The following is a 27,908-nucleotide window of genomic DNA, read 5'->3' as shown; positions in this document are numbered from 1 at the left end:
CCAGGGTATGAGGAACCCTATGTCACCGGGGGGAGCAGAAACAGGTTGATATGTATCATAACCTTGAAAAGAAATTCATTTTCCCCAGATAAATCAATACCTGTGCCACAATCAACTCAAAATACAGCATCTATTTGTCATGGTGGAGCCCTCAAAATCAAAGTGGATTCAACCAAACTCAAATCACGGTGCTCGCTGGACCAGGTTTCTTACAACAGAAATTAGAGAAGACAAAAGCAAGCAACGTGAGGCTAAGTGTACTTACTGCAAAGAAGAATGGTTTGATGGAAAACCTCAAAAGCTATTCAAACACGTCAAGGATACTTGTGCAAAGATGACGGTACAGCAAAAGTCAGCTTATCTTCAGCAAGTCACAGAAGCCGATAAAGTGGAATCCTTCCAACCTCCAGAAGTGGCTACTTCTCTTTCTGTGGATAATACAACCAAGAGGCCTTTGGACAATAGCTGTTTAGTGCTCAATGTTGGCTTCAAGAAGCCTAAAAATGATGATCAAGTCACACTTCATCATTTCAGTACAATGTGCAAAGAGAAAACTGAGCATCTCCATGAGCTCTTACTCAAGGCAATCATATCCGGTCATCTTCCGTTCCGGTTCCTTGAGAACCCCTATTTTATTCAATATCAGCAAGAGCTTTGTGTTACCTCTTACACAGTCCCCACCTGTTTTGCTCTCTCGGAATCAATACTCCCAATGTTACATGCAAAGAACAAACTTCGAGTTCTTAGACTCTTAGAGGATCAAAATTTTCTCAGTATATCTCTAGATGGGTGGACTGATTGCTCGAAGTCTAGCATCTACGCTGTCCTGGCTCTCAAAGGTACCGAGATCAAGGAATTTATCGAAGTACTTGATCTGCATTCTAAGCGGCATACTAGCGCAAACACCCAAACAGCATTGAACAAGGCCCTCAATAAGAAGGGTGTCAATTGGTCACAAGTTTGTGCAGTTGTGACTGACTCTCCTACTTCAATGATTAGCTTACGAGTAAGCCTCTTCTATGTCCACAAGCTCTTCGATTCATTATCTGACTTATACTTATTACAGAAAAATATAACAAAAGATCATCCGCATGTCATTGGGATCAACTGCTGTTTACACGTCTTCAACCTGATCACAAAAGACATACTATCTCATGAAATGATGAAAGATGTTGTGGCATCAAACAAGATATTGGTCAATTTTTTTACAAAGTCCACTTTTTGGGCCGAGTTCTTGGAAACTTGGCGCGAAGCAAACAAAGTCCAACACGGTCTGACAACTGCTTGTGAGACCCAGTGGTTTTTGATGGCAAAAGTTTGCATTTGTGTGGCTGAACATGAAGAAGGATTCAAGAAAGCGCTTGAAGCAAACAATAACCCCTCCTTTGACTCATCGAACATATCTCACCAAGCCCGAGCCGTCATTGTCAATCATGACCACCTTACCGCTAACCAGGCTCTCATCACAGTCTTAAAGCCTGTTGTAGACACAATTGGCCGATTGGAGCATGCACACACTTCTCTTTCCGACATCTGGAAAGAGGTCCTCAACGTTTACTGTGCTTTTTTGAAGATTGATGTCTACAGCCGATACACACCGTTCAAACAATACAGCAAAAGTGTTCTACACGCTCGATCGAAGGTCTTTCAGGATGACGTTTACATTGTTGCTTTTTTTCTTGATCCTGTTTTCAAAACGACTGTTACCTCTCGCCGATACGATTTTCTTAAGATCAACTGGATGGTATGTAACCTTGCTAGCCGATGGGAATTCACAGCAAGGGAAGGCTACATGATAAAGGATGAAGTCGTTTGATATTATAACTCACAATCACCATTCCAACTGGAGACAAATTGTAAGTTCAGTCTCTACTTATCTATGAGACTCAACTGACTTTTTGTTTATAGTTTGTGTAGACTCACACCCAATTGATTATTGGCTTGCTCTTCCAGTCTCAGTTCAACAAAGTCCCCTCAAGAGGCTTGCAATTGCAGTTCTTCAAGTTGTTGCACACGCAGGTGGTGTTGAAAGCCTTTTTTCGGACATGGGTGCAACAAAAACTAAGGGTCGCAGAGTATGACGACAAACACTTTGAAGATGACTTCACAAATCTGAATGCACCTTACCACCGAGGCAAAATCCAAGATCAAGTCATTCAATTCTTCATACAAAAGTTCATCCAAATCTGAATGTGATGTCACCAAGGATCTCACTGAGGATAGATTTATCATGACAGAGGAATTAGAGAGTTTTGAAGATGGAGTTTTTGCACAGATAGATCCGCTCGATCCCAGCCTTTTTATAGATGAGAGCGGATTCATCACTTCTTTGTTTGACTTCCGAGAGTTTGAGAACAGAAAGTTGGCTTGTACTCCTCAAAATACTGATCCAATTGTTATTCCGGACAGCCCTGGTGCAGCCTGGAGTGCTGATGATCTAATTTCTTGATACTCTGATTGTAATAGACATTTTACTTGTTTAGAACAGAAAAATATATCTACGTAGACACATTCAGAAGAAATTAAATGTTAGGCCTTGGCTCTCAACTAAAAAATTATGAGATTTTGAGAGAGGGTGCGACACACCCCTCGCACAGGGGGTGCAAGGCAAAATTTGTTGGTTATTGGTTATGATGTGACACATAAGGTGAAATAGTGTTATAAGATCAAATTCTAATTCTAGTTATTTGATATTTTTGTTATTTGATATATTTCTTTATTTGATTTGTGTTCTGTGTCTTACTGTGTCAGTTTCTCTTACCTCTTAGCATCCGTGTGTCTATTGTGATTTTTTTTACTATTTAAAGTACCTATGAGTCTCACCAGGGTTTGATCCTCATCTATTCAAACCCTTCTTCACTTACAAGCAAGATTCTTACTTACGACATATCTTTGCTTGACCGTGATTGACTCATAGGTGAGTTTATCAGATTGGCTGTGTTTTTTCTATTTTTCTCATTTATCTGTATGTGTTGCGCTATTTCTTGTTTATGTTTGCAAAATAAATGATCTATTCAAACCCTTCTCCACTTACAAGCAAGATTCTTACTTACGACATATCTTTGCTTGACCGTGATTGACTCATAAAATTTTGGGTCAAATTTCTGCGCACTGGTGCGCCAGATTTTGAAAAAGGCGCGTCCACAACCTGAGCTATGGCTCCGCTATCTCCTCCAAAAAATTCTCTTCACAATTTCGCAACGGTTAAACCACTATATAATTGCTATATGGTGCCACTATCTGCGCTTTGTGACTTGAGAGAAAAAACAACAAGATACAACCTGATTTTGAAGAAAACCCCATGTGTGCAAAGAATCTACAGTCATTTGATGTAGACATTGAACTTCAGGAAGGTGCAGAAGCAGCCAAGTGGAATCTTGAAATGCATCAGGGTACACTAGCTCATATGATAACCTTTCGAGGAAAGTTTGATTCAATAACCTTGGCTATATACATACGGTCAAACCTTTGGGTCTTCCACAGCGAATGGAATCCACAAAGGAAAATCAGGTACAAACCAATCCACTTTACTCACACTACAAAGAATATAATGTTTTCTGGGCAGAAAACACAAATATTGATATACAAAAATATTGGGCGGTCAGGAGGAGGGCAAAAAATACAAAAAAATATGGTTGTTGTTCCTGGTGTTGAGAGCTTCAATCTGAGTATTTTTTTGTATTTTTAGAGTGCATATTGTTGAACGTACTAACAAAAAAACCCATATTCATCAGATGTATACCTGTAACAGATGCTGAAATTTGGTTCCTCAGATTGGAGAGGACAATTTGAATCTACAAATGCTCATAACTTTTGCAATTGGCAAGGAAAACACTCGATTATTGGTTCATTAGAAAGCTGAACTTTGTCTCCAGATCTTTCATTGAGGTGATGGGGCTGTGTCCAGCTTTGCGAAGAATCTATGTGGCTTTGAAGAAGATATTTCAAAGTTACTATAGCTGCCTTGTGAGAGAAAATGAAGCCTTGAATCATTATTAAGACATTTAGAGAGAGAAGTCTTTTGACCAAGAATTGTGAATTTTATGAGCATTTGTAGAATTCAAATTGTCCTCTCCAATCTGAGGAACCAAATTTCAGCATCTGTTACAGGTATACATCTGATGAATACGGGGTTTTTTGTTAGTACGTTCAACAATATGCACTCTAAAAATACAAAAAAATACTCAGATTGAAGCTCACAACACCAGGAACAACAGCCATATTTTCTTGATTTTCTGCATTATGTTTCTCCACATTTCTGTTCCCTAAAGCCTTTGTCTATGGGCAGTATTTCTATATGTAATTGTGGATTATATACAGAAGTTGGATTTTCTGAAGTTCTTTGACCTTGAGGCAAATTGTGATGAAATGCAGGGCCCAAATTAGGCTCAAATAGACTGATATGAATGTAAATAATGATTTCCAAAAGTTTCTGCCATCAATTTATTCATATCCTTCCTACAATCAACAAATCAAGGAAATATTGGACTGCTCATGTAGAATTCACAATTATATATAGAAATATGCCTTTTGGACAAAGGCTGCAAAAATAAAAAATGTAGAAAAGTGTATTGTACAGTGGAATATAAAATTTATTTTATATGTATATTGATAAAGATTTAAGATATCCAAGACTCCAGTCTTATGTATACTACAAAAATAGTATTTTTTATCCGTGATTTTTTTTCAAACCTCAATAACTCAGTCAATTTACATGATAAAGTTTAATAGACTATATATTCTTGATCTGTGAATACAGGAGCAGGTGTGTAGAGATTTATGATGTCATATGATGACATCAGAATTTTGGTGGTCTGACAGGCAGATGGCCCCACATGATATTATGTTGAAGTCATTTTGAAATCTTTCTGAATCTTTCATGAATCTTTCATGAAGCCATGGTAATCTCTGGCCTGCCAGAGCCTAGTAGCTGGGGGCTGTGTTTGGAGTTCTCAACACTACAACAATTGACATTTTTACCCAGGGGTATAGAAAAGTAGCGTGGGCATAGAAAACTATTGGTAGGGTAGTTTTCTATACCAATAAACAATGCTTTTGATACACCTATGTAAGATATTTGATATTGAGAAATTGAGTATTTTCTTTGCGGTGAATCAGCTGTATGTATTGGGACCCAAAGGCAGTGCTACAGTGCGCAGAATCTCAATTTTCTGTTTTTTGATTTTTTTATCCTGAAATACAATTCTATGCTGATAAAAGAGATCCTCAACCATGTTCAGCAATGTATGTGAGTATGTATGCACAATCTTACACAGATTGACAGACACCTTTTACATGCGCACAATATGACTGATGGAACATGCTTTCCCATTGGACAAGACTCAAGAAGGGCTTCGAGTCTAGATTTAAATTCAGGCCTTGTGGTCATGTGGATATTTCCATCCGTGGGTATAGAACAGAATGGTTTGTCTAGGCATAGAGGATACTATATCTATGGGTATAGAAAAGCACTTCACCCATAGTTTTCTATGCCCACACTACTTTTCTATACCCCTGGGTAAAGATGTCATTTGGTGTAGTGCAAGAAACACTTTGTACTGGTGTGTGGAATGGGTCTTTTTTTTTTGGATCTAGATACTTGTGTATCGTGGTTCACGCTATACGGCCACAGTGGCGTGCTTGATTAGCAAACCTAACAAAGCATGACGAAAGAGAAAAAACCCCCGGACTGATCAAGAAGACCTAAGAATGATGACAGAGTTTTGTGGGTGGTTTTTGCGTTTGACGCACCAGCCCCGCTATTGTACAAAAATATAAAAAAGTCATTTGAACTCATAATAATATCTGCGCACAACTTTTTGATAATTAATTCTTTTCTATACATAAACTGATACTATACTGCTTGGGCGGGTGGGAGGTAAATGAAAAATGTTATCGCTGAAATATTTTTCTTTTATGTGAATGTAGAGAAAAACTGGAATCAGGATAATGATAATGTGATGAGATGGAATTCTAAGAATAAGATATTTTCTTTGAATTTCTTTGTTGGGGAACTAGGGAACTTGCTTCAGCAGCATAACTCCTAGACGTCCATTCTCTTCCTCTGACATCATTGGTTCAAATCAATCTTTTTTGATAGTTATTGATGATGAACATCGTCTGAGAAGAGAATGAGGTTGCTGTGACCCGTATACCACATTATCCGATCCGTCTTTCTTCGACCCATTCCCATCCATCAATACTCGTACCGATTTCTAATTTTTGCAAAGCAAAAAGATTGATAGAAGTTTTGGTTGGTTAAGGGTGGCTTTGATATTGCTTTCTAGCCATCTTGAAAGCATTTTTAAATCATTGAACTACGGCTGAATGGGTTTTGCAAACCGGTTGGTCAAAATTTTTCCCAACCCTACAACTTATAACTCTCAATCTCTCTTTTTTAATTAATCTCAAGATATTTTAGTGGTATTGTTTTAAAATGTTGTAAAGGGGTCAAACATGTTGCAAAGGCCGCCCACAGAATTCCGCCTTTTTTCACAAATCTTTGTCATCATGTAGTCAGTCTGATTCCTCAAGTTTTCTTAGTTAGGTTAATCAAAAAAGCTGCCTCTGTGGCCGTTACGCGTACAACCAAGATACATGGTATCTAAAAACCAAAGAGACTAATTCCCGAGGAAAACAACCATAACTTAGTATGTACTACCAACTTGCCAAGGCCGTGGAATCTGCGCCTGTTCCCTAATATATCCCTTCGGGTTCCTCAATACAGTAATCATTTGGACCACAACTACCACACCCGAGTCCGAGTCCGAGGGCTCTACATGTAGCATGCAAAGTACAGGTGCGTTGTTTACACTTGGCTCCATCCTCACTGGCACCACGCCCGCCGTCCTCATCACCTTCAAGCAAAGTACGTGATCTACTAAACCTTGTGAAGCCCCCAATATCTTCTCCATCCTCCATAATTGTACAAATAATTGGTATAATTGAAATGCTTAAGATCAAGCTGAGTAGAACAATTTTTCGCAATTGGATTCCGATCATTGGTGATGATGTGATATCAAACTGAGTATATATAGGGTAATCCAATTTGATTAGTTATTGTTGATCAAATTTGTGTGAAATTACGGTACTCAAAGCTGTGTATAGTTTTGTGTGTATAGTTTTTTTTGCCCAAATATACTTTTTTTTTTGGCGGGGAAAAAAAGTATATTTGGGCAAAAAAACTACATTGCTTTGAGCTCCCCATATGTATATCTGTGTTTGTTGATCAGATGCTGGTGGCTAAACTTCAACCAAAATATGCTTTTCCCAGGTCGTGTATAGTTGCAAAAAAAAGTATATTCGGGCCAAAAAAACTATACACACAAAACTATGCACAGCTTTGAGTACCGTAATTTTGTTTCAAGATGACTGACCAAAAAAAATCAAATATCAATTGACTCGTCAAATAATTCTGGTAGCACAGGAGGAAATCAGATTCTAAACCTTGACACAATCATTGTGCATTGACAGACTTTAGTTTTTGATCAAGGGTAAACTTCAAGAAAATGGGATGATTACTCACGGACTGCGTTTGGGAGCGGGTGTGCAAGGAGGTTGGTTTAGTTTTTGGTTGATTGGCTGAGTCAACTGTTGGTGAAAAGGTAGATTATGATCGGGATTTGTTGTTGATGGATCTGTGGTCTTAGACATGAAGTCTACTTGCAAGATGAGTAGATCAAAATAAAGCCGATATGGAATCACAAACCTTCAAGCTTAGTGAATGACAAAAACGAACGTCAATGATTTATAAGATATTTGAATAGCTTTGAAGCTGTTTTGATTTGGGAAGGACAATTATCAAGTTGGGAACTGATGTTGGATGGTTCATAACATGATACTGAGCGAATTTATATCAGAATTTGGTATCCTTTCTCTTGCAAACTTCTTCCAGAACTGATTTCTTCATCAACCTAGTTGGTTATAAAACCCTCTATGTAAGCTCCAGCTTAAGGATAGTGATGTTTCTCAAACCGACTCCGTGGGCCGTTCATCATGCCAACAAAGTCACAAGCTATATCAAGGAGTCGAATAGGCACCTCACTCCTCAAGCAAGGCCTCACGAGGGGTGAGGGACTTACAAGTTTATTCAAGCCAATCCCATGGTCTTGCCGTACTCTGCTTTATTCATCTTAGTGACAATGTTTAGGATAATATCGTTAGCCGTTCACCTTAAATAACCCTGGAAACATGATAAAACTTAGTCGACTCGTGAGACCTGATGTCCATGACTGTTTATGCTGTATTTTGCCATCTCCAGCGCACCAAGTCTTTGACACGCAGAGTAGTCTTACAATCAGTCTCTACGGGAGACGACGGAAGACGACAAGACAGAGCTTGAACATTCTGTTTTGTTCCATCGCAATGTGTATGTACATAATGCGACTGCACGCAAACTTAACTAAGTCCCTCGCTCGCTGGTGCCCTTGCTGGTGAAATGAGGGAGCGGACTCGTTTTGCCAAAGGGTAAACACAACAACCGTGCCAAATTCGAACCAGACTGATTCCCCGGGCAAGCATTTCTTAAACGACTGTACAATTTCAACTTCTTCAAAACTTCCATCTGAGGGGTATAGACATTCAAGATCAGTTGAGTATCTATCGACGAACTCATGTAAGGCTGATGGATAAATTGTAAACACAATATACAAGATATGTAGAGCGTTCAAACATTGGAATGAGAGCAGCTGAAGTAGGAAGAAAATTTTGTAGTCGGGAAATTTGACTGACTTATCTGAGACTACTGAGCAAAGACATCTTTATATGAAAGTAGTAGGATTTGACTTCTAGATCTTCTGGAAGACAGCTCAAGGTATCAGTTTGGTGTACATATTGTGTTTTAACCTGTTTTGACCCCCTAGATGTGCAAGACCCCACACAATAGGTGTACCGTTATATTCATATCTGTGCCCATATCAGTGGTAAAGATGTACTTGAATTTACTCGTTGGTATAATTGTATTCACTACAGCCCTTTGCATGATTGATGACTTTGAAGAAAAAAAGACCTTGAGTTTTCAACAAAAAAACCTTGAGTTTTTTCAAAAAGTGACTGAGTTTTTTCAAAAAACTACCGAGTTTTTGAGAAAGTCAATGCGTTTTTCTTAAAATTTTCAAAAGTTAATGAGTTTTTGAAAAACTCAGTAGGTTTTCCAAAAACTCGGTCACTTTTTCAAAAAACTCGAGGTTTTTTTTGTTGAAACTCAAGGTTTTTTTTTCTCCAAAGTCATCAATCATGCAAAGGGCTGTAACATCCCAGTAAGCCATAAGATCCTTGAATGATTGCCCACTCATGGCCAGAGCGCGCTGGTGATAGTTTTTCAATCTCCAAGAGACCTAGCATACTCTACGTGCTCATCTCACCCTTCGTGTTTTGGTCAACTTATCTAACTACTTTATTCTACTGAGATCACTGGCTAGACAACAGATATGCCCTTGAAAGATTCTCGAAAATCTTTCACTCGTTCCTGAACACTCAGTCGAATTGAACGAGGTGTGAATAGTTTGACAGTACTTCCATGACCATGTTGCAAGTCATTCGTTCGTACAGAGCTTTGAAATGTCCAGCTAACAATAGAATTCATAACTCCTCAAGTTTAGCAAAACGGGCTCCCGATAATGATGACAATTATGAGCTGCAAGATCATAATAAGATGTTGCATGGGGTGAAGCAAGTGACATTAAGCAAAAACAAATTGAGATCAAACTTACTCCAGATACACAAAACAATGATGAAGAAACAAATGACTTAATTAGATCCAATGAAATGCATTACAATGATAAACAGTTAGACAAAATGAGGGCGCTTGATGAAAATTCAGATGAGGAGAACTCGAACACATGTCATGCTTGTGAATAGTATCCCGCAGGAGCGGCAATCCAAGGTGCTTTGGGAACGTCACCACCTTCACGGTGTCTTTCCCTTTTTGTAAAAAAATGATTCATGGAAGTCAATAAATCAGATTTACTAGATGTGAAGATTTTGTTGGGGATAAGAGGTAGTCATTAAATTAAGACTTACCGGTCAACTGCTCGAAAGACAAAATTCAACAAGATAGCCAGAAAGAGAGCACATGCAATGAAGACTGGTGCTAACAGTTCGTCTACAAAAAAACACATCACGACATTCAGGAAACAACGATAAGCCTACGTTGACAGATCACTTCTCGTGAAGCGCAACAAACGATGGCGTACCAAAATGGCCTGGGAATTTATCTTTAATCATTCGAATTCGTTTCTGGTAAACTATCCATCCATAACTTATTGTTGCCACCGCGATCGCAGTATATACCACACCTAGAAGACGAGCACCAGTGGAAGGCTAATTGACAACGAGATCAGATGTCCTTTCTAGTGAGGGTATCCATCTCAGTGATTGAAGTTCTCACTGAGCAGTTGACCAGTGCGATTCCAAAAGTTCCAAGTAAAAGTCCAGTTCGACACCAATTAAGCCAAGTACGTTCATTTGCAAACCATACTTTAGGTTCGATTTTGGATCCATTGATGATTGGTTTTGGTTTAGGAGTGGCTTGACTACTCGAAGCTGTTGCACCATAGTTTGGAATAGGACGAGTTCCACTGGTGGAAGGCTGTTGTTGGGAGTGTACCATGTTTGTTCCGGATGTCAAGTTCGTGGGTAAATTGATGTTCGAATGGTGTTGTCTGGATAGAAATTTAAGGCGGGGTAGACTTGAAGCCGCAACCCAACGTTCAAGCGGCTCCGCGCGGGCTGACGGGGCTTCCGCCTCACGGGGTACAGCGGGCTGCCACAGTGGCCCCGCTCCGGGATCATCCCAAAGCTGGGCGTATGAAATGCCTGCTCAGCTCTGAGGAGACCACAAGTTTGTAGTTGCTATATTATGACTTTGACTTCCCCTGAATAATGGCTGAATTACTTGATTGGGCGTGCTTGCAGGTGCTTGCACAAAGGTGAGAAATTTTAATGGTTCACCATTTTCTTGCGGGTGTGCTAAATAGACACAGATCAAGTCCAAAAAAACTTCTCCTAACATCCACAAGGGTAGGACAGCTTTTAAAAATTTAAGACGACAGGACAGAAGGTCCCAAAAAAAAGAAAGAATCAACTACATCCTAAAGAAAGCGAAACTCATTGTCCGGACTAGATGGCCCCCTTTCTAAGCTCAAATAAGTCTCCACTTGTTACAAGAACGTTTTAGATAGTGTTAATAAATGTAACCAAAGGCACTTTTTTTGAAAGAAAAAAAGTGCGGACAAGTGCGTCTTCGGCACGCAAGGGTCTACGCCGCCCGTGTGAACATGGATTGGTCACCGCGGATCCTAATCACCGCGTCAAATCTCGCCGCCCTCTGGGAATAATGCCAGAGGCTGAGGCTCTGAATGGCTGCATGATGATCAGGCATTACTGATATGGTGTGAGGATTTATTGGTTGTTTTTGCTGACGGCGACTAACAGCACTGGATAGAAACTTGATTGGTCTGTTCTTAGGGACAGGTCAGCCGGAGGAGTCTCTTCAGTCACTGCCTTTAGGGAAGCATGGCGGCTATGAGTAAACGGAGACAGTGAGTCCATGTCGATATAAATAACTAGGGTGACGGATGAATTGCCACGTTGGACCTTGAGCATGGTGTCATTTCGTTCATTAGGGTAAATTCTCTTCATCATCAATGCTGGTCTTCAAACACCTATTACTCTTCAACATCTCCATTTTGTCATAGCTGCCAACGGAAAGCTCGTTCTAAATATCATCTCCATATAGATATCGATTACTATTCTTGCAAGATACCGGCTGCTTCTTTGTGCAGGGCAAGCTGCATACGCGTGGAAAGAGTCATCGTGATGACAGCTCGGTCAGTGAGTGCTAGGACGTGTCCCCGTCATTAGGGGATAATAAGAAGTATATGTGGTGGTCACTGACGTCATTGGAAGCGCATTCAGCTACATAATCGGAATGTTTTGTGCTCGCCATTGCTCAACCGCCCAACGAGTTTCAGGATTTTCTCTAGCACCACAGGGTACACGAGGATTCGGCAGAGTTTCGAGCTAAGGCGCAGGTCTAGACTAGCTGAGCTGAATGGCGACTATCTTTCGTTACAAGCGAGAAGGAAATATTCGGATGGGATCCAGACCGGTTTGAAAAGATTAGGTGACGTGCTGAATCCTGCTGAACCGTTTTTGTTTCAATTTGACTTGATGCCGGGAGTCGACTCCAATCTTCAACCAGCTTCAACCACCCTCCCACCCCCCTTCTTCACGGCGCGCCCGTGAGCTCGCAATAGTCCATCCGCCATCTATGGTTCCGTGATGTAATAGATGTGATCAGGCCATGTGGAATTTTAAACTTGGCCAGGTCTTTGACCGAGCCACACCGCCCACTACCAAGCTTCGGGCTTGGGTGTGTTCCAGAAATGAAATCTCCTATTAAAGGCGGCTTTTCTCGTGCCTTAACTGCTGTCTCCATCCCACACCAGAAACAAACATCCCTTCACCAGCTTAACATTTGCCTCTACATCTTTTGACCAAGACAACACTCACCTAAACGAGAGCTCGGCAACGTTATCACTTTATCTGTCCCTGCTCACCTTCGATCAACACATTAACACCACCTCCACCCACCCTTTTTTCGTGAACTCTAGCTTATCCGCCTCATACTAACATGGCTGAACTTAATCTCTGCGCTTCATACTCCGCCCACAACAAAGCGGAATTCATCGTCGATGCTGTTTTGGTTAGCGATCACCTCTACCTCTGTTTGGGATTTTATTAACATCTTGTATCCTTTGCAGTTCGATATGGATGGAACTTTGGTAGACTCTATCCCTGCCATCGAGTCTGCATGGGCAGCTGTGGCCAAAAAAATCCAAAGGGATCCCGATGAAGTTATTGAAGAAACTCATGGTCGTCGTGTAATGGACAACTTGAAGGATCTTTACCCTCATCTTCGAAAGATGTCGGATGCCGACATGCAACCCCATGTCAAAGAATTCGAGATCGAAATTTTACGCCAAGCAGATGAATACGGAGTCGAAGTGAAATCTCGTCGATCGAGTGCCGCATCCAGCAAGCGTGCTTCGCGCTCCGCTTCTTTCGTCGGCAGCCCAGCTGAGACGTCCAGCCCAGCTGAGCCAAACAAGCCCCGCCGCAAGTCGAATCTCTCGAACAGCATCACTGCAGATGGAGTTGCCTCTCGAATGGCGGTAAGCCTTACACTTTTTTTAAACTCCCTTGATTTGGGTTGCTCACTTAACCACACATTCTACTCTGTTACTCCCAGGCCATGGGCCTCAAGCCTTTAAGTACCACCAACTCCAACACATCGATCAAGTCCCTTGACAAGCCTACGACAGAGCCCTCCCTGGCAGAAAGTTTAGCCAAGAAAAAGTTGTCCGCTCTCAACGCATCGGCTGCCGAAGATGTGTTTGAGGACGACCTATCTGACACCGAGCTTGAGATTGACGTCTCCGACCTTGTCGTAAGCCCCTACCTATTCGCAGATGCTGTTTTCATTCACTTATCCTTCTGAATGCCTTCTCTTTCAGGATCGCTCTGTGAGAATCCTCCCAGGAGTTCGCAAGTTGACCGACTCGCTCCCCACCGATCGATTTGCCATCGCAACTTCCGCTGCCGTTACTCACTGTCATGGTGCCCTCCAACGTGTGGGTATCAGCTTGCCCAAAGTGACGGTCACTGCTGACGACCCTCGCCTTGAGCGAGGCAAGCCTTTCGTGAGTCATTTACGCTTAGCCATAAGCAGTTCACAAGTATTAAAGCGTGTTATGTAACCTTTAGCCGGATCCTTTCATTCTCGCCGCTAAAACATTGGGCTTTGAGCCCAAGAACTGCCTCGTTGTCGAGGATTCGCCATTTGGTATTCAAGCTGGTGTTGCAGCCGGTGGAAAGACTATCGCTGTGTCCACCTCTCACTCCCATGACAAGAGTGCGTTCCTTCCACTACGTATCTTTCAACAATCACCTTCACTGACAAATCATTTCTTGCACTCTAGTTTCGCATTGTGGTGCCACTTGGCTCATCCCCACCCTTGAACTCGTTCAAGTAGAAATCCTATCAGATGGTAGAATCCGAATCTTCATTGACGCTACCGCTGCCCAGGTGGAGAAGGCCATTTCTGAATCTGTCCGTGGAAAGATTGCCGCTCAGCTGGTATAACCTTGGCACACTTTCATACTTTCTTGGCGCGCTTCTCATCGTTTCATCTCTCTCATGTTTCCATCTCTATCATCATTGTACCGTAGCGATCGATTTTCTTATCTGTCGCTCACCCCAGGGGGTTTCTGTCTGCTTGCCTGATCAACATCATACCACTTTGTAATGTCATGAGGATTTTTTCTTACTTTTTGAGGCGCCACCTCGCCGCGTCATTGCATCCTTTACAAACTGGAGATTATGATTCAACTGTCTGGCTCTATACATCAGAAGTACAGCCAGCTCTATACCAACATTGTCCAGATCGCAGGCCAGATCTGGCCTTCAGACTGTTTGTTCCACCGATCCACCGATGAGGGCACAACGGGTGCTTGATGACTGGTTTGTTACGATCACCGAGCGTTTTACATTGCATTTTGTCATGAGGCTTATAGATTTTGCAGCTATGGAATAAATTGTGTCTCACTAACCAGATTTTTCGAACGCTGTCCAGTTTGTTTGATCACCTTGCGGAAATTCACATTGTCTATCCCCCATCTTCAGAAAGTTGAATCAGTCAACATATTGCTTCGTTGCATTCGACCTTTTTTCACTTCAATTTCAATCCAACTTTTTCAATCCTGTAGCTCAACAAAAGGCTAGTCCAATTCACATAGATGCGTGTGGAATGAATGAAACCTACTCGGGTCATATGTAATAGCAAAAGATGAAACGATGAGCTGCACAATTAAACTTGTCGAAACCATTTAAGTAAATAGTTCGATTCCACATATACGATACTGGCGGCTTCATAGTGAGCTGCTATTGCAGAGTTGTACGTAATGTAACAAGAAAACCTACCCAAAACATCGGTGAATCAGCAAGCCAAGCTGACATCATATCTGACAATCCTGTTTCGGTATCTTCAAGGTTATAGGTCAGATACGTCTCCTACTTGCACGCATTCACCAGGTTCCTCATGAATCGAGAGTGGATATTGGTTATTGGCTCCTTAACCATACATCTATGGTCTAAGAAGATACATTTTCAATTATCTTTGTTAACAACTGTTTCGAGCTTGGACTAAATCCCTGCTTGACGTCGGAGGACCATGAATTCCGACCTTTCTCGGAGGAACTAGTACGTCACTGAAGAGCTAGTTGTTTCCTGATGAAATCCCTTCTTGATGCTCCTCGTTTCTATCGCAACAACATTCGTGTCTTTATCATTACACGAAAGCAATGGTAACCGCTCCCGGTATTTGCCCACTCGAGACCCGTTACTAGTGCGACAGATAAATATACTGAGGTTTCTTTGGGCGAGCTAAATCGCCTCCTCGTCATCAAACTTCCAGCTTGTGAGACTTCGCGCCAGAGATGTTATTACCTATAAATCCGTCTCTTATCGTAGCCCTTACCGCTCGTTTGCTACCACCACATTTTGCAAACCCACCTTACACGACTGCCTTTTAAGCTCTGCTACTTCATCTGTCCCTGCTCAACATTGATTAGAACATAGCGCCTTTATCAACGTTCCTCTTTCTCTTAACTCCGTTCCACACTAAAAACATGGCCGAACTCAATCTATGTGCCTCATACTCCGCCCACAACAAAGCGGAATTTATCGTTGATGCCGTGTTGGTAAGCTACTATATTTCGATTACACAAATTCGAGATTTCCTAACAACCAATGTCATTTTCAGTTCGATATGGACGGTACCTTGGTAGACTCCATCCCTGCCATCGAGTCTGCATGGGCGGCTGTGGCCAAAAAAATCCAAAGGGATCCCGATGAAGTTATTGAAGAAACTCATGGTCGTCGTGTAATGGACAACTTGAAGGATCTTTACCCTCATCTTCGAAAGATGTCGGATGCCGACATGCAACCCCATGTTAAAGAATTCGAGATCGAAATTTTGCGTCAAGCAGACGAATACGGAGTCGAAGTGAAATCTCGCCGATCCAGCGCCGCATCCAGCAAACGCGCTTCACGTGCCGCCTCTTTCGTTGCAAACGGTGAACCAGGTGACGCAAACAAGCCCCGTCGCAAGTCAAATCTCTCGAACAGTATTACTGCCGAAGGAGTTGCCTCGCGAATGGCAGTAAGCTTTGCACTCCCTCTGACGTTTGTTGATCTAAGCTATTCACTCAACAAAACATTCCCTATGCTCCCCTTTTAGGCCATGGGGATCAAGGCTCTAAGCACTACGGACAAGACCGCGCCAGAGGTCAACAGTGCTGAGAAGGAGTCATCTGCTCTCGACGCCTCGGCTGCGGAAGAAGTGTTTGAGGATGAGATATCTGACAGCGAGCTTGAGATTGATGTCTCCGACCTTGTTGTAAGTTGCAACACATCACAAGCTGTCATTCAATCGCTCAGCCTTACTGATCACACCAAGCACTGTCTTTGTTACAGGATCGCTCCGTGAGAATCCTCCCAGGAGTGCGCAAGTTGACCGACTCGCTTCCGGTCGATCGGTTTGCCATTGCAACTTCCGCTGCCGTTACTCACTGTCATGGTGCCCTCCAACGGGTTGGTATCAGCTTGCCAAAAGTGACGGTCACTGCTGACGACCCACGCTTGAAGCGGGGAAAGCCTTTTGTCAGTGATTTTCTTTTTACCGCAATCAGCCCTTCAAGAACTAAACAATGTCACTCAATCGTTCTTAGCCGGATCCTTTCATTCTCGCCGCCGAAACGTTGGGCTTTGAGCCCAAGAACTGCCTTGTGGTTGAGGATTCGCCATTTGGCATTCAAGCTGGTGTTGCTGCTGGTGGAAAGACCATTGCCGTTTCGACTTCCCATTCTCATGACAAAAGTGAGCTTACCAGACCAGTTTCTAGCTGGCCTCATAAACTGATCAAGTTACTTGCTTCACTCTAGTCTCTCATTGCGGTGCCACGTGGCTCGTCCCCACGCTTGATCTAGTTCAAGCAGAAATTCTACCAGATGGTAGAATTCGGATCTTTATTGACGCTACTGCTTCTCAAGTGGAAAAGGCGATCTCTGAATCTGTCCGTGGAAAAATTGCCGCTCAGCTCGTCTAACGTGTAGTCGGTCTCATACCTGCCTGGCGCTCCTCTTTATCGTTGTATCTTCATCACAGTTGTAAAGGTTACAAGTTTCGTATGTGATAGCACACCCACAAAGGGTTTTTTTGTAATGTTGCTTCCAGGTGCTGCAAAATATGAGTCTACATAGAGTCGTCGCCGTACCCAAATACAGTGCTTTGAAAAACAAATGGCCTCATACAATTGACTTTGTGCCTTGTTCCATCGAGGGCCTACGTTACTTCGAATTCTGCATCTTCTACACAGACGCCAAGTCATCTTCCCATAAGTCTGCATGAATGAGACCATTTTGAGATCATGCAAACTTGTTTTGATCTTCAACAGGTAGCTACTTTTACTTAGCAAAGCATCGAGCAAAAACCCTAGACAACAAAATCGCGACATATCTTCCGCTGGACCATGTCTGTCTGTTCTTCTTTATTTCTCAACAGATCCCTGTTTTGCTTATATGTTTCATGCTCAACTATCCTTGGTCCTTGGTAATGCAAGGGCTGCCTAGTTTCCCTGAAGTGTACAGGTACCTGACTTCTATCACAACCACTGAAAACCTTACGTTTTCTATCTTCCAGAAATGGGAACACGAAACTTACTATGATACTTTAGTGAAAATACTAAAGTAGTCAGAGACAAAGGTGTTTGGGTGAAAATCCCAGGCGGAATTGCCCGGGGTAAATTCCTGTCATGAGAACAACAACCCCCCTACGGGGTGGCCAGCGGACATAACAAAATAACTAAGAGCATCCGCACTCGTTTGCGGTTGTTAACTTGGTCACGTGCGGTAACAACCGCTACATTAAGCAAAAAATGACTTAACTCAGCCAAATTTCGCACTCGTTTGTGTTAGTAGCACTGTAACGTTTGTAACTTTACCGATAATGCATGTGCTCCACAGTGGTCATGCAGTAAGGTAACATTCAATTTTTCAAGTACGATTTCAAGTTTAAGAAAACAAAGGCTATATTTGAATACATCTATTGATCTTGTGAAAATTATAAAGATTTGAAACTACACAAGAAAGATGAACAATCTGAACCAATCCAAACTTTTTTTAATGTTTGATTCAGCTTTTTTCAACTGTTTGGTTTGTATCTCTTGATCTTAAAAGTCTTCCAGTCATTAGTCTTTAGAATTCAATTTTCTCATCTATCTCTATACATATGTGAAGTCTGAAATTCTTCATATTGATTCGATTGGTTTGAAGTCGAGTTGAAGATTTTCAAACGACCTATTTTAGAACAAAAAAACAAAAAAAACAATCGTAAAAACATCGATTGGTGTTAAAAGGTCTTGATTCAATTCATGTGACTGGGTGAGAGAGGTGAAAAGACGATGTTTGTTGTTGACTTTGGTATTGGAGATTGGGCTGAGTTGAGTTTTTGGAGTTGTAGTTGCTGTGAACAGGTCGTGATGTGTGCTACCGCATGCGTTAGCCAATCGGTAGATTTACCGATTCGCTAACGCAAACTGATGAAAAATTAACTACCGCGGGGCTAATTGTTCACCGGTGCGGAAAAGACCCCGCGGTTGCGTTAAATTTAACCTTACCGCACTCGATTTACCGCACGAGTGCGGATGCTCTAACTAACGCGCCTAATAACAAACATCACTGCTAAAAAATTGCGAAAACTAGAACCATAAAAAATATCCGCCATTCTTGATAAAAATATAAACTACCATTAAAGAATAAAAAATAAACTCAGATGAAATCAAACGGAAAATAATGTTTTTTTTTTTTTTTTTTTTTTAGCTACCCATAACCAAAACTACTAAAACGAAAACATAACACTAAGGGAACCACAAAGGGAGGGAGGGCCAGCAAAATATAGATCTTAACACGATAAAGCTTTTTAATACTAATCTCTTCTTGACTAAGAATTGTTGGAACTTGATGAAGGTAAACTGAATGGAAAGGAAAATCGATGAGTGATAAACAGCCTGTGACATCATCATCTAAAATGAAGATGATCAAACAAAGATCCGACCCGTTAGCTATCTCATCGGTATCAAAATTACAGCTCCGATTTTCCCCATTCCATTCTGTTAATAACAAGTTACCAACGTCAAGAAATGGGAACACAAAACTTACTATGATACTTTAGTGAAAATACTAAAGTAGTCAGAGACAAAGGTGTTTGGGTGAAAATCCCAGGCGGAATTGCCCGGGGTAAATTCCTGTCATGAGAACAACAACCCCCCTCTCCGACCCGCCTATGAAAAACCGGTATGGAAAGAGTGGTGAAGAAGGAGAGGGGGAAACGAAAAAAATCAAAATAAACAAAACAGCAAAGTCAGCTTTCAATATCATGACAAGCTTTTGATAGCACCCAAAACCGGCCTAAAGCCTAAGAAAACTCAAGAAAGGAATCAGGCATAAAGCCTCAGATCCGGCTCGAACATGAATAAAAAGGTTGAATGCAACCATTGACCGACACAGGACCAGGTATAAAACCATAGACCAGTCCAAACAATTTTCTACTGACTCACAAATTATTACGAAAAGGAAACTTTGGCTCCAATGTGCGATGAATGCCCGATTATATGGTTGTTTCTACCGGGTAAGCGTAACGCAACATGGCCACGAACATAAATTAGAAAAGCGTCGGATGACCAACGCCCGGCGCTTTTTATGTCATCCATCGAAAACCCCGCCTGTGCTAACGCTGTTGCACCGCCGGAACGTAGAGAGTGTCCTGAAAAACTTTTGTCGAAAAAAGAATAGAAGCGGCTGAGGAACCATGAACAAGTCGGGTAATTGCCTTTTGAAGTTAAAAATAAAGCCGTTGAAGAGATGAAATTCGTATCCCTGGCGCGTAGATAAGATTTTAATAGACGAATTGGACATGCTGTCGTGTTCACAAACTTTCTGAACACAATTTGAGAACCTAGAAATTTTGAGTCGGATTTTGAATAAGGAAGATCATATTGAACAAATTGGCCGCATTTTGAGAATTTTACCGAAGACCAAAGGATAAGTTTTCTAGCGTCAAATAAATTGTCTGAATCAGGTATAGTCAGTTCTCCTAATCTGTGAAGACCCGCGAAACCAACACCCAATAACGCTAGGAAGAGTTTTTCGTCAAAAGAGGAAGATGACTTTGATACCACTAGTTCTAGTTGATCCACTGTGAGTGGCCGTTTTCTTAACACCGGTTCTGAAAACTCCATCAAGCAATGTTTCATCACTCCTCTAACATCTTGATGTCTCGTTTCGCAAAGGACAGAAGGAAAATTTAAATTGAAGATATGACCGATCCCAACTAAATAGGCTTGAACCGATCTTGGCGAGATCTTTCGACTTGTATAAGAGACATAATCACATAAGTTTTGTACATTTGGGATAAACGGCTGATGAAATTGGACACAGAATTTTGAGAAACTTTTAAAACCACACATGTATTTGATAAGAGAAGATTTGCAGACTGTTTGGCGTTTATCTTGCTTTGATAACGCTCGTAATTCGACTAATGTGATGTTTTTTAGAGCATCATTCTTCTGCTTTGATCTGCCCATGGAATAACAGGAGAATTGTAAGTGAAAAGGTTAGAATCTTTCCCTCCGGATAGAAGAGATGAATTAAGAAAGAAGTGTAAGGATGAAATCGCATCGATTTTATGACATAAATTATCTGAATCTTTTTCGGATAGGATTGAGTGTTGGCGAGATAATTCGTCGGCTTTCTTATTGAAATTCTTTGAGATGTGCATAACTTTTAAATCAGCTTTCGCTTCCAATAAGCAATTAACCGCGTGCCTGAATAGAGGTCTAACAATTCTATTAGGGCAATGTGAACTGAAAAGGTCAAATACAAGATGACTGTCAGTGTAAATGAAGATTCGTTTACTACCGTTCCTAATGCTGATCTCTATTGCTGAAATCACACCGAAGAGCTCCGCCCAATAGATGTTTCTAGGTGGAGGCGGGATGATCGCATAACGACCAATTCTAGGGCCAGGTTCCCAAATTCCGATGCCTGTCATGCATGCGTTGGTAAAAAAGACTGAGTCCGCGTCCTGCAAGCCCCATCTTATCATTGAAAGGACTTGAACTCCATCTGCATTCTCAAAGTAGTTAATCAGCCATCTAATGTCTGATTGGTTTTCTTTATTTAAAGGAATATGAAGAAGTTTGATTGCTTTTCCACCAGTCTTCTCATATAAGCTTTGCAGCGCGAAACGACCCCATGGCATCGAAGTGCAGGCCCAAGATGCTGAACCTAGAATCGTTTGCCAATCTTTTAGCAAATGTTTCGGTTCTGAAACAAAATCAATTAGTTGTTTCACTAAGATGGATTTTTTCTCTGGTTCTAAATACATAAGCATTCTTTCCGAGTCCACCACATGGCCAATTATCTCTATGCATGTTCCGTGGATTTGTTTTTTCCAAACCCACGGGAAACCGAGGATATCAAAAAGATTCAAGAGCTTAGCTTGTGGAAGAGGGATACGGTGACCTTTGAATGTGGTGAAATGTTTTGCAGAGCACACTCCCCAAACATCGTCCATCATGTTGTTCAAATATTTGATTTCGAACACAAATTCGGCAATCCAAAGAACTAGAGAAAAGACACCACACCATATGAATGGTGAGGCTGATGAGCCAAATGTCAAACAGTGGTCCATTCGATGCTTCTTCTTGATTTTCATTACTTGTCGTAATTGATATTGAAAATGTAAAGGCATTGTTCGAAAGGCGTTCTCGATGTCTGATTTAAATAAGATAACCTCTTTGAATTCTTTTTTCATTTGAATAAGGTAAGGCAAAAATGTTTTAAGAGAATCGTATGCTGGCTTGATGTCCTTTTTGTTAATTAAATCATTTGGTGAAGGGACACCGGCACTTAAGTTTGAACACACACGCATTTTTGTTGAATTCTTCTTAGAAACCATTAACAATGGAATCACTTTCATGCCTTCTAGAAGTGTTGAGAATTCTTCTGAATATCTACCGGCTTCAATTTCCGGTTGAACTTGTTCTTCTAATAATTGTTGATGCTCGTCGCTCGAAATATGATTTGGAATTTCTTGGATTTCCGACGTTGGAAGTGAAGAACATGGCCAAAAACCGTGGCGTAGACCTTTTAAGACCGAGTTCACGAATGGTCTATTGGGATGACGGACTAGGAGAGTTTCAAGCTTGTCAATTTTAATTGGAGTGATAATTTTGAAAAGGTAGTGATATTGTTTCAACGCGTAAGCTGCGTTTATGTCTTCCGATAGAGGAGGGGGGTCTGGGAAGGGTTTAGCGTAAATGCTGGATTCAATTGCCGGAGATGAACCCAAAGGATTCACACCATCCCAAACATACCCTCGAAGGAATTTTTGGGAAATGTTTTCCGAGTTCTCTTCCTCATCAGCGATATCCATTTTTGATGATGGTCTAAATAAATACTTAGATGTCAGTTTCTGGCGCTAATGTCTCATTCAACCCTTTCTATCCTGAATATAAATAAAGAATACCTACCCTTCCATCGAAGATGAATCATTGCTTTCCATGATCTTTTCCTTCATGATCAGTTCTGTTTTTACATCCTCTGACGTTCTGCAAAAGTAATAACTCAGATGTCAGAATTCTTAAGATTCATGGAAAAACCTTTGCATACAAGTATAAATTAAGAATAGAAAAAATAAGAGAAACACCAACACATCGATGTTGGCGGGGACAACCCTTGCCAAGCGAGCAATGCCCAAGGTTGTAAGCAAAGCAGTAAGTTTCTTCATCCCGCATGTTCCTAGTGTCCTCGACAGGGTGGACGCCCCCATGTTTATAAGTGTGCTTATAATACAATGGAGAAGTTGGATTCGGAGTGAAGTTTTGATTTTGAAAAGGTTTGACCATACGCGACAAAGATTGGAAAGGTTGGCGCCCACTCGTCGAAGCCACTGGAACATGTTGTTCCTCAAAAGCTCGAGACATGAACCGTGTTGAAAGTGACGCCAGAGACGGGTGATTCCAATCCGCGAATGATAAGCTTGGTTCGATTGCCAATTCTTCTCGAATTGCTGCATCATACTCCGCAACGCAAGTCCAGTTAGCTTTCGTTGCACCGGACATAAACTGATTTTTGATGAATTTTGCATATTTTTCGAAATCTTGGAAACAGCTTGGAAATGCTTCTTGGTAAGTTTGCTCCAGAATGTCGAAATAGAAAAACCATTCTTGCGCGTCCATGAGCTTAGTTGACATCGGTTTGTTTCGAAGCTCCAAGTCTTTTGTGTTCGTTGCCAAAGTGAGAGGAGCAGCTTGACCTTTTTTCGAAGCCAAGAGTTCTCCTTTGATGCGTCGTAAGTCGATGTAATCCCCCTGAAGCAGCTCCTTTGATAAATTCTTTGAAAAATTCTTTGGTTTGACAAACCGATTGAAACCTGCCACCGCCTGTTTGATGTGCGATGAATAGCCTCAAACTGCATCTGAGAAACGAATCGCTCCTTCCGAATAGTTAGCTCGGGCTCTAGGACCAGATTCCTTCCGTTCCATCCAGTCCCACTTTTTCTCCATTTTCCTTTTCTTCCCATCAGAATCTGAAGAATTGTACTCTTCCGGATCACTCTTATGGTTCTCGTCATCATGTTTTTTACGCGCTCGTTTTTTAGGAACGACAATGGGAGTGGCTGAGTGAGATCTGGAAAGGTTACCGATCCTTGAATCCAAAAGATTTCTTGCCACTTGGGCGTCATCAATTTCCTTCTGGGAAAGGACATAAACTGCTCTATCTCGGGAATGATCTTCATGTTCTCCCGGACGTTGGCTTTCATTGCGATTACTCGGTTGGTTGCTTCCATTCCGAACAGTCGTATGTTTGCTGCTAATGACTTGATCACCCGGATATGTTGGATTCGTGGCTGGGTCAAAAATAAAGACCGGGTCATCTTCTGATAGAACAGGCCTGGTAGGAACAGGTCCTTCATTTTCGTAGACGGTACGTCCTGCTTCTCTGTCGATCTTGAGAAGGTTCGACGCGAATGATGACCATTGGCGATACCAGTTAGGCGCGTCATATGGGATGATTTTGGAGAAAGAATATCTAATGGTCTCCATTGAAGTGCTGTTGGAACCTCCATCTGAGATATATTCAGATGTAAGGAGTTCCAGTTTGTCGGTAACTTCCTTAGCAGCTTCAAAATCAAAGTCTTCGTCATCACTCATTTAGAAATTAAAAAACCGTTTTATTGATAACCGTTTATAATAGAGAGATAGTGGCTATTGGACTTTATCTTAAGACACCCAGCAAAATATAGATCTTAACACGATAAAGCTTTTTAATACTAATCTCTTCTTGACTAAGAATTGTTGGAACTTGATGAAGGTAAACTGAATGGAAAGGAAAATCGATGAGTGATAAACAGCCTGTGACATCATCATCTAAAATGAAGATGATCAAACAAAGATCCGACCCGTTAGCTATCTCATCGGTATCAAAATTACAGCTCCGATTTTCCCCATTCCATTCTGTTACAGCCGTTCTCAATAAGGTTGCTTTTTTTTAATTTTTTTTAGGAGGTTGAGGGGTGTTAGGGTTGGATTTTACTGGCTTTTGTATCAGACACCGCCAGATCCAACTGTATCGTTCCATCTCATACGTCATCTCACTGCAGCCATCCCTTTCCTCTCGATCATTCATCAGCATTCATCCAACCTTTCCTTCATCTGTCTATCATTGTTCTTCCAAATGGCTCCACCATTTCCTTCCCAAATCAACAGCTTGGCAACAGCTCCAACCAACGATGAGATCGAGATCTTAAACTCAACACGCTTGACAAATCAACACGCAAATCTTCGCCAACAGGTTCATATTGATCCGGCCCACCGCAATATGGATCATCGTCGCAATCCAACAGCCACAAACTTGGTAGCGGCAGATCAAGCTAGAGGTATGTTAACCTTTTATTCCATATCTGTGTTCTTCGATCAAATGCTGACAATTTTTTCCATCCTTTTGCATCAAGCTTTGACTAACTCGATCTACCAGGTGCGTGAAATCCGACGTGAAAGGTTTGCTGCAGCACAGGGTGTTGAGAACTCTGAAATTGGTGAGTGGATCTCTTTGGATTTGTATTGATCTTTCAAACCAAGTTTTACTGATTCACTCTGTCCTATCAACAGCTCATCGTGACCCCATGCTGGACCATCGCGAGGCGCCTATTCACAGGACCGGAAACTTCAGCAGTGCTCTGGCCGACCCTCAACAGTGTGGAGCTAGACCCACCTACCACCCTACATGTGGCCTCCTTCAAGTTGGATTGGGACGTCTCACTGTCCCTTCACCACCTCCAAAGCCGCACCAAGTTCAAATGAATCCTCGAGTCATACCTGATCAGCGTCCCACCGAGTTACCAGTGAAAATGGTCACCCTCCGACTCTTTCACGAGGCTTATTTTCATGGGCCAAAGGACACAAATCGTCCTTCAACTAGCAGATCTTCATCTAGAAAAGCCACTGAAAAATTCGTATGGAACTGTGACAAAACCGACAAGAACGATACCGGACCTGAGAATTGCATCACAATCGATTTAAATCATATAACACCTCAAGCTGTGATCGACTTGATGGTGGGATCTCTCAACCATCTACAAGCCGGTCTTGGTACCTACTTAATCAACGTCTCTGCACCTCAGTCAGTTACTTGGCTTGGTGTCAGTCTCACACCAAAATGTCACTTCCGCGATCAGAAATACAACCTTCAAAACAGCATTGAATGGAACAGTTTCAAAGGACTAGCCGATCATTCCACTCAAGCTAGCTCTGCTGGACTTTTGGCTCAAATGGCAAATCCCGATGTTCAGATTGCTGCCGCACAAAGAAAAGAAAAGAGAGGGAATTACTTAGGTTCTTGGAATACTCAACGAGCTGTTGTGAATAATCAGCCAAGTGGTTCAGCAGCCGCTTTGTCAATTACCACCGAAAACTCACCTTCGGTTGTCACTGCGGCTTTAAAAGCTCAACTCACTAAGAACGGTACTGAACAATGTCGATACAGAGATCCCATCGATAACAAGAAATGGTCAATCATGACTCCTCGCAAGATCAAAATCTGGGTTGATCAAATTGTAAGTCTGATCTTTTTGAGATCAATCATGTTTCAGGTTTGCTGATGGAAGTCTAAATTTTCAGATTGCAGCACATAACAATGGGCGCACGGACGTTGATATATACACTCCTCCCAAAGAACCTGCATTCAAGACTTTTCTCAACGGAAAAGTTCCTCCGGGCTATGTGGAGTTTCCAAATGATCCCCCACCAGCAGGGTTCATGGCTTTGGCTCCAACACCTTTGGCACCACCAACATTCCCCTTGGCGGCCCCAACTCAAGTACTTGATGATTGTATTTATCAAAAGAAGTATTCTGGAAACATGGAAGACTTCTTAGAATACGCGGAATTCCTTCCAAGTGATACTAGCTTGAGGGCGAGCTTGAGTCAGGCTCATTACACTCGGTGGAGTGATCTCAAGCCAACCACCGATATGAACCTTGCCAAATTGAACCGAATTGGAATCCCTCCAGGCGATGCAAGCCATTTAATGGCTTGTGCAGTTAGGTATCAGGGATTCTTGATGGCAAAACTTGCTGCTATTGATGCGCAACAGCTTTGATCAATTCTTTTTGTATGTTGTTTCTTTTGTTCTTTGTTACGATCTGATTCAATTGTAACTTTTCTCCTTTGTTCTTTCTCCTGATCTGCTTTGATCACTTGGTTTTTATTTTGTTCTTCATCACAAACTGCTCTGAGAGCTTGTTGTTGTTTTTTCTTTTGTTCTCATTTTGATATGCGACATTTACTCGTTATTGTTATTTTTCTCTCTCTGTATCATGTGTCTTTGACACAAAGAATGTCCTGCCTTGCTAGCTCTATTTGTAATCTGTACAATAAAACATTCAAAAAACAAGGTTTTTGTTTGACTTTGCACAATCAAACCAGTGTGGTTGATCCAAATCCGCTCTTTTGACGAGTTTCTTTCATGATAATATCAAAGTTTTATTTCGTACATGAAGTCAAATTGATAGTAACCCCTCTCAAAACAGAACCATCATTTTGAGGTATGACAAAGCGAGACATCGAAATGTATGATCATTTGCATTTTTTATTTATAAATTGTGATTCAATTAAAAAAGTCTGAACATGGAAACATGAATAAGAAGTACAAAAAACCTGCTTTTTGCAAACCAATCCCTCATTATCAATGTTGTCGGACTTGAACCCAGCTAAAGCTAATCTGCAGCTATATTCCATTGAATTGGGTTGAATGATACTTGTTTGACAATTTGTTAAAATACCTATTGGGGTTTATATCTGAAAACACTCACTGAAATGTCAGAGGTACGCAAAGTTACACTTATGAAGCAGACCCAAATCGTTTAATTCACAATCAGCTTGTGAAAGATACAATAGATCCAGAAATTAATTCTAGTATGGCATAGTCAACTTACACGTCAAAGATATATTGATCCGGCATAAAGGCTACGGATGAGCTCGGGAGTCAGTGCTTCTTCGGCATGACGATAAATCACCTCCACTTCCTCTTCTAGCGACATATTTTCTTGTAGGTCACCACTTCTTCGAAGTCGAGATTTGATGATATCGAATGATTTCTCTATTGGATTGCAATCAGGGGCGTATGGCGCAAGGTAGAGTATCCGAACACCAAATTGCTCGCAAAGGTCCTGAACCATTCCACCATGATGGATGGGTGCATTGTCCAGGACAAGCACACTGTTTTCGG

General features: G+C 41.5%; 5 protein-coding genes across 5 annotated transcripts; 3 read left to right on the top strand and 2 right to left on the bottom strand.

The window, feature by feature from the left end:
• Nucleotides 1-6,696: 6,696 nt before the first annotated feature.
• MELLADRAFT_124262 (uncharacterized protein) lies at nucleotides 6,697-7,002 on the bottom strand (the record flags this gene model as incomplete). The annotated part of the gene is made up of 1 exon (XM_007405960.1): nucleotides 6,697-7,002. One exon carries the CDS (start codon nucleotides 7,000-7,002, stop codon nucleotides 6,697-6,699), a length of 306 nt encoding a protein of 101 aa, XP_007406022.1.
• A 3,029-nt stretch (nucleotides 7,003-10,031) lies between these two features.
• On the bottom strand, nucleotides 10,032-10,516 carry MELLADRAFT_29830 (uncharacterized protein; the record flags this gene model as incomplete). Its single annotated transcript, XM_007405959.1, has 3 exons — nucleotides 10,032-10,102; nucleotides 10,194-10,320; nucleotides 10,388-10,516. Coding segments are annotated over 3 exons (327 nt in total), but the record flags the coding sequence as incomplete, so codon positions are not given.
• A 1,446-nt stretch (nucleotides 10,517-11,962) lies between these two features.
• Nucleotides 11,963-14,329, top strand: MELLADRAFT_115476 (uncharacterized protein; the record flags this gene model as incomplete). Its single annotated transcript, XM_007406105.1, has 7 exons — nucleotides 11,963-12,124; nucleotides 12,615-12,706; nucleotides 12,765-13,175; nucleotides 13,253-13,450; nucleotides 13,518-13,703; nucleotides 13,768-13,915; nucleotides 13,983-14,329. 6 exons carry the CDS (start codon nucleotides 12,635-12,637, stop codon nucleotides 14,144-14,146), a joined length of 1,179 nt encoding a protein of 392 aa, XP_007406167.1.
• A 1,361-nt stretch (nucleotides 14,330-15,690) lies between these two features.
• Nucleotides 15,691-17,168, top strand: MELLADRAFT_93581 (uncharacterized protein; the record flags this gene model as incomplete). Its single annotated transcript, XM_007406106.1, has 6 exons — nucleotides 15,691-15,762; nucleotides 15,825-16,223; nucleotides 16,302-16,460; nucleotides 16,538-16,723; nucleotides 16,792-16,939; nucleotides 17,005-17,168. The coding sequence occupies 6 exons, from the start codon at nucleotides 15,691-15,693 to the stop codon at nucleotides 17,166-17,168; spliced, it is 1,128 nt and encodes a 375-aa protein (XP_007406168.1).
• A 7,690-nt stretch (nucleotides 17,169-24,858) lies between these two features.
• Nucleotides 24,859-26,780, top strand: MELLADRAFT_60326 (uncharacterized protein; the record flags this gene model as incomplete). Its single annotated transcript, XM_007406107.1, has 3 exons — nucleotides 24,859-25,219; nucleotides 25,293-26,236; nucleotides 26,301-26,780. The coding sequence occupies 3 exons, from the start codon at nucleotides 24,859-24,861 to the stop codon at nucleotides 26,778-26,780; spliced, it is 1,785 nt and encodes a 594-aa protein (XP_007406169.1).
• Nucleotides 26,781-27,908: the final 1,128 nt, after the last annotated feature.

The sequence above is a fragment of the Melampsora larici-populina genome (assembly GCF_000204055.1).
Source record: "Melampsora larici-populina 98AG31 unplaced genomic scaffold MELLAscaffold_5, whole genome shotgun sequence".
NCBI lineage: Eukaryota > Fungi > Basidiomycota > Pucciniomycetes > Pucciniales > Melampsoraceae > Melampsora > Melampsora laricis-populina.
This window is presented reverse-complemented; position numbering and strand designations above follow the sequence as displayed.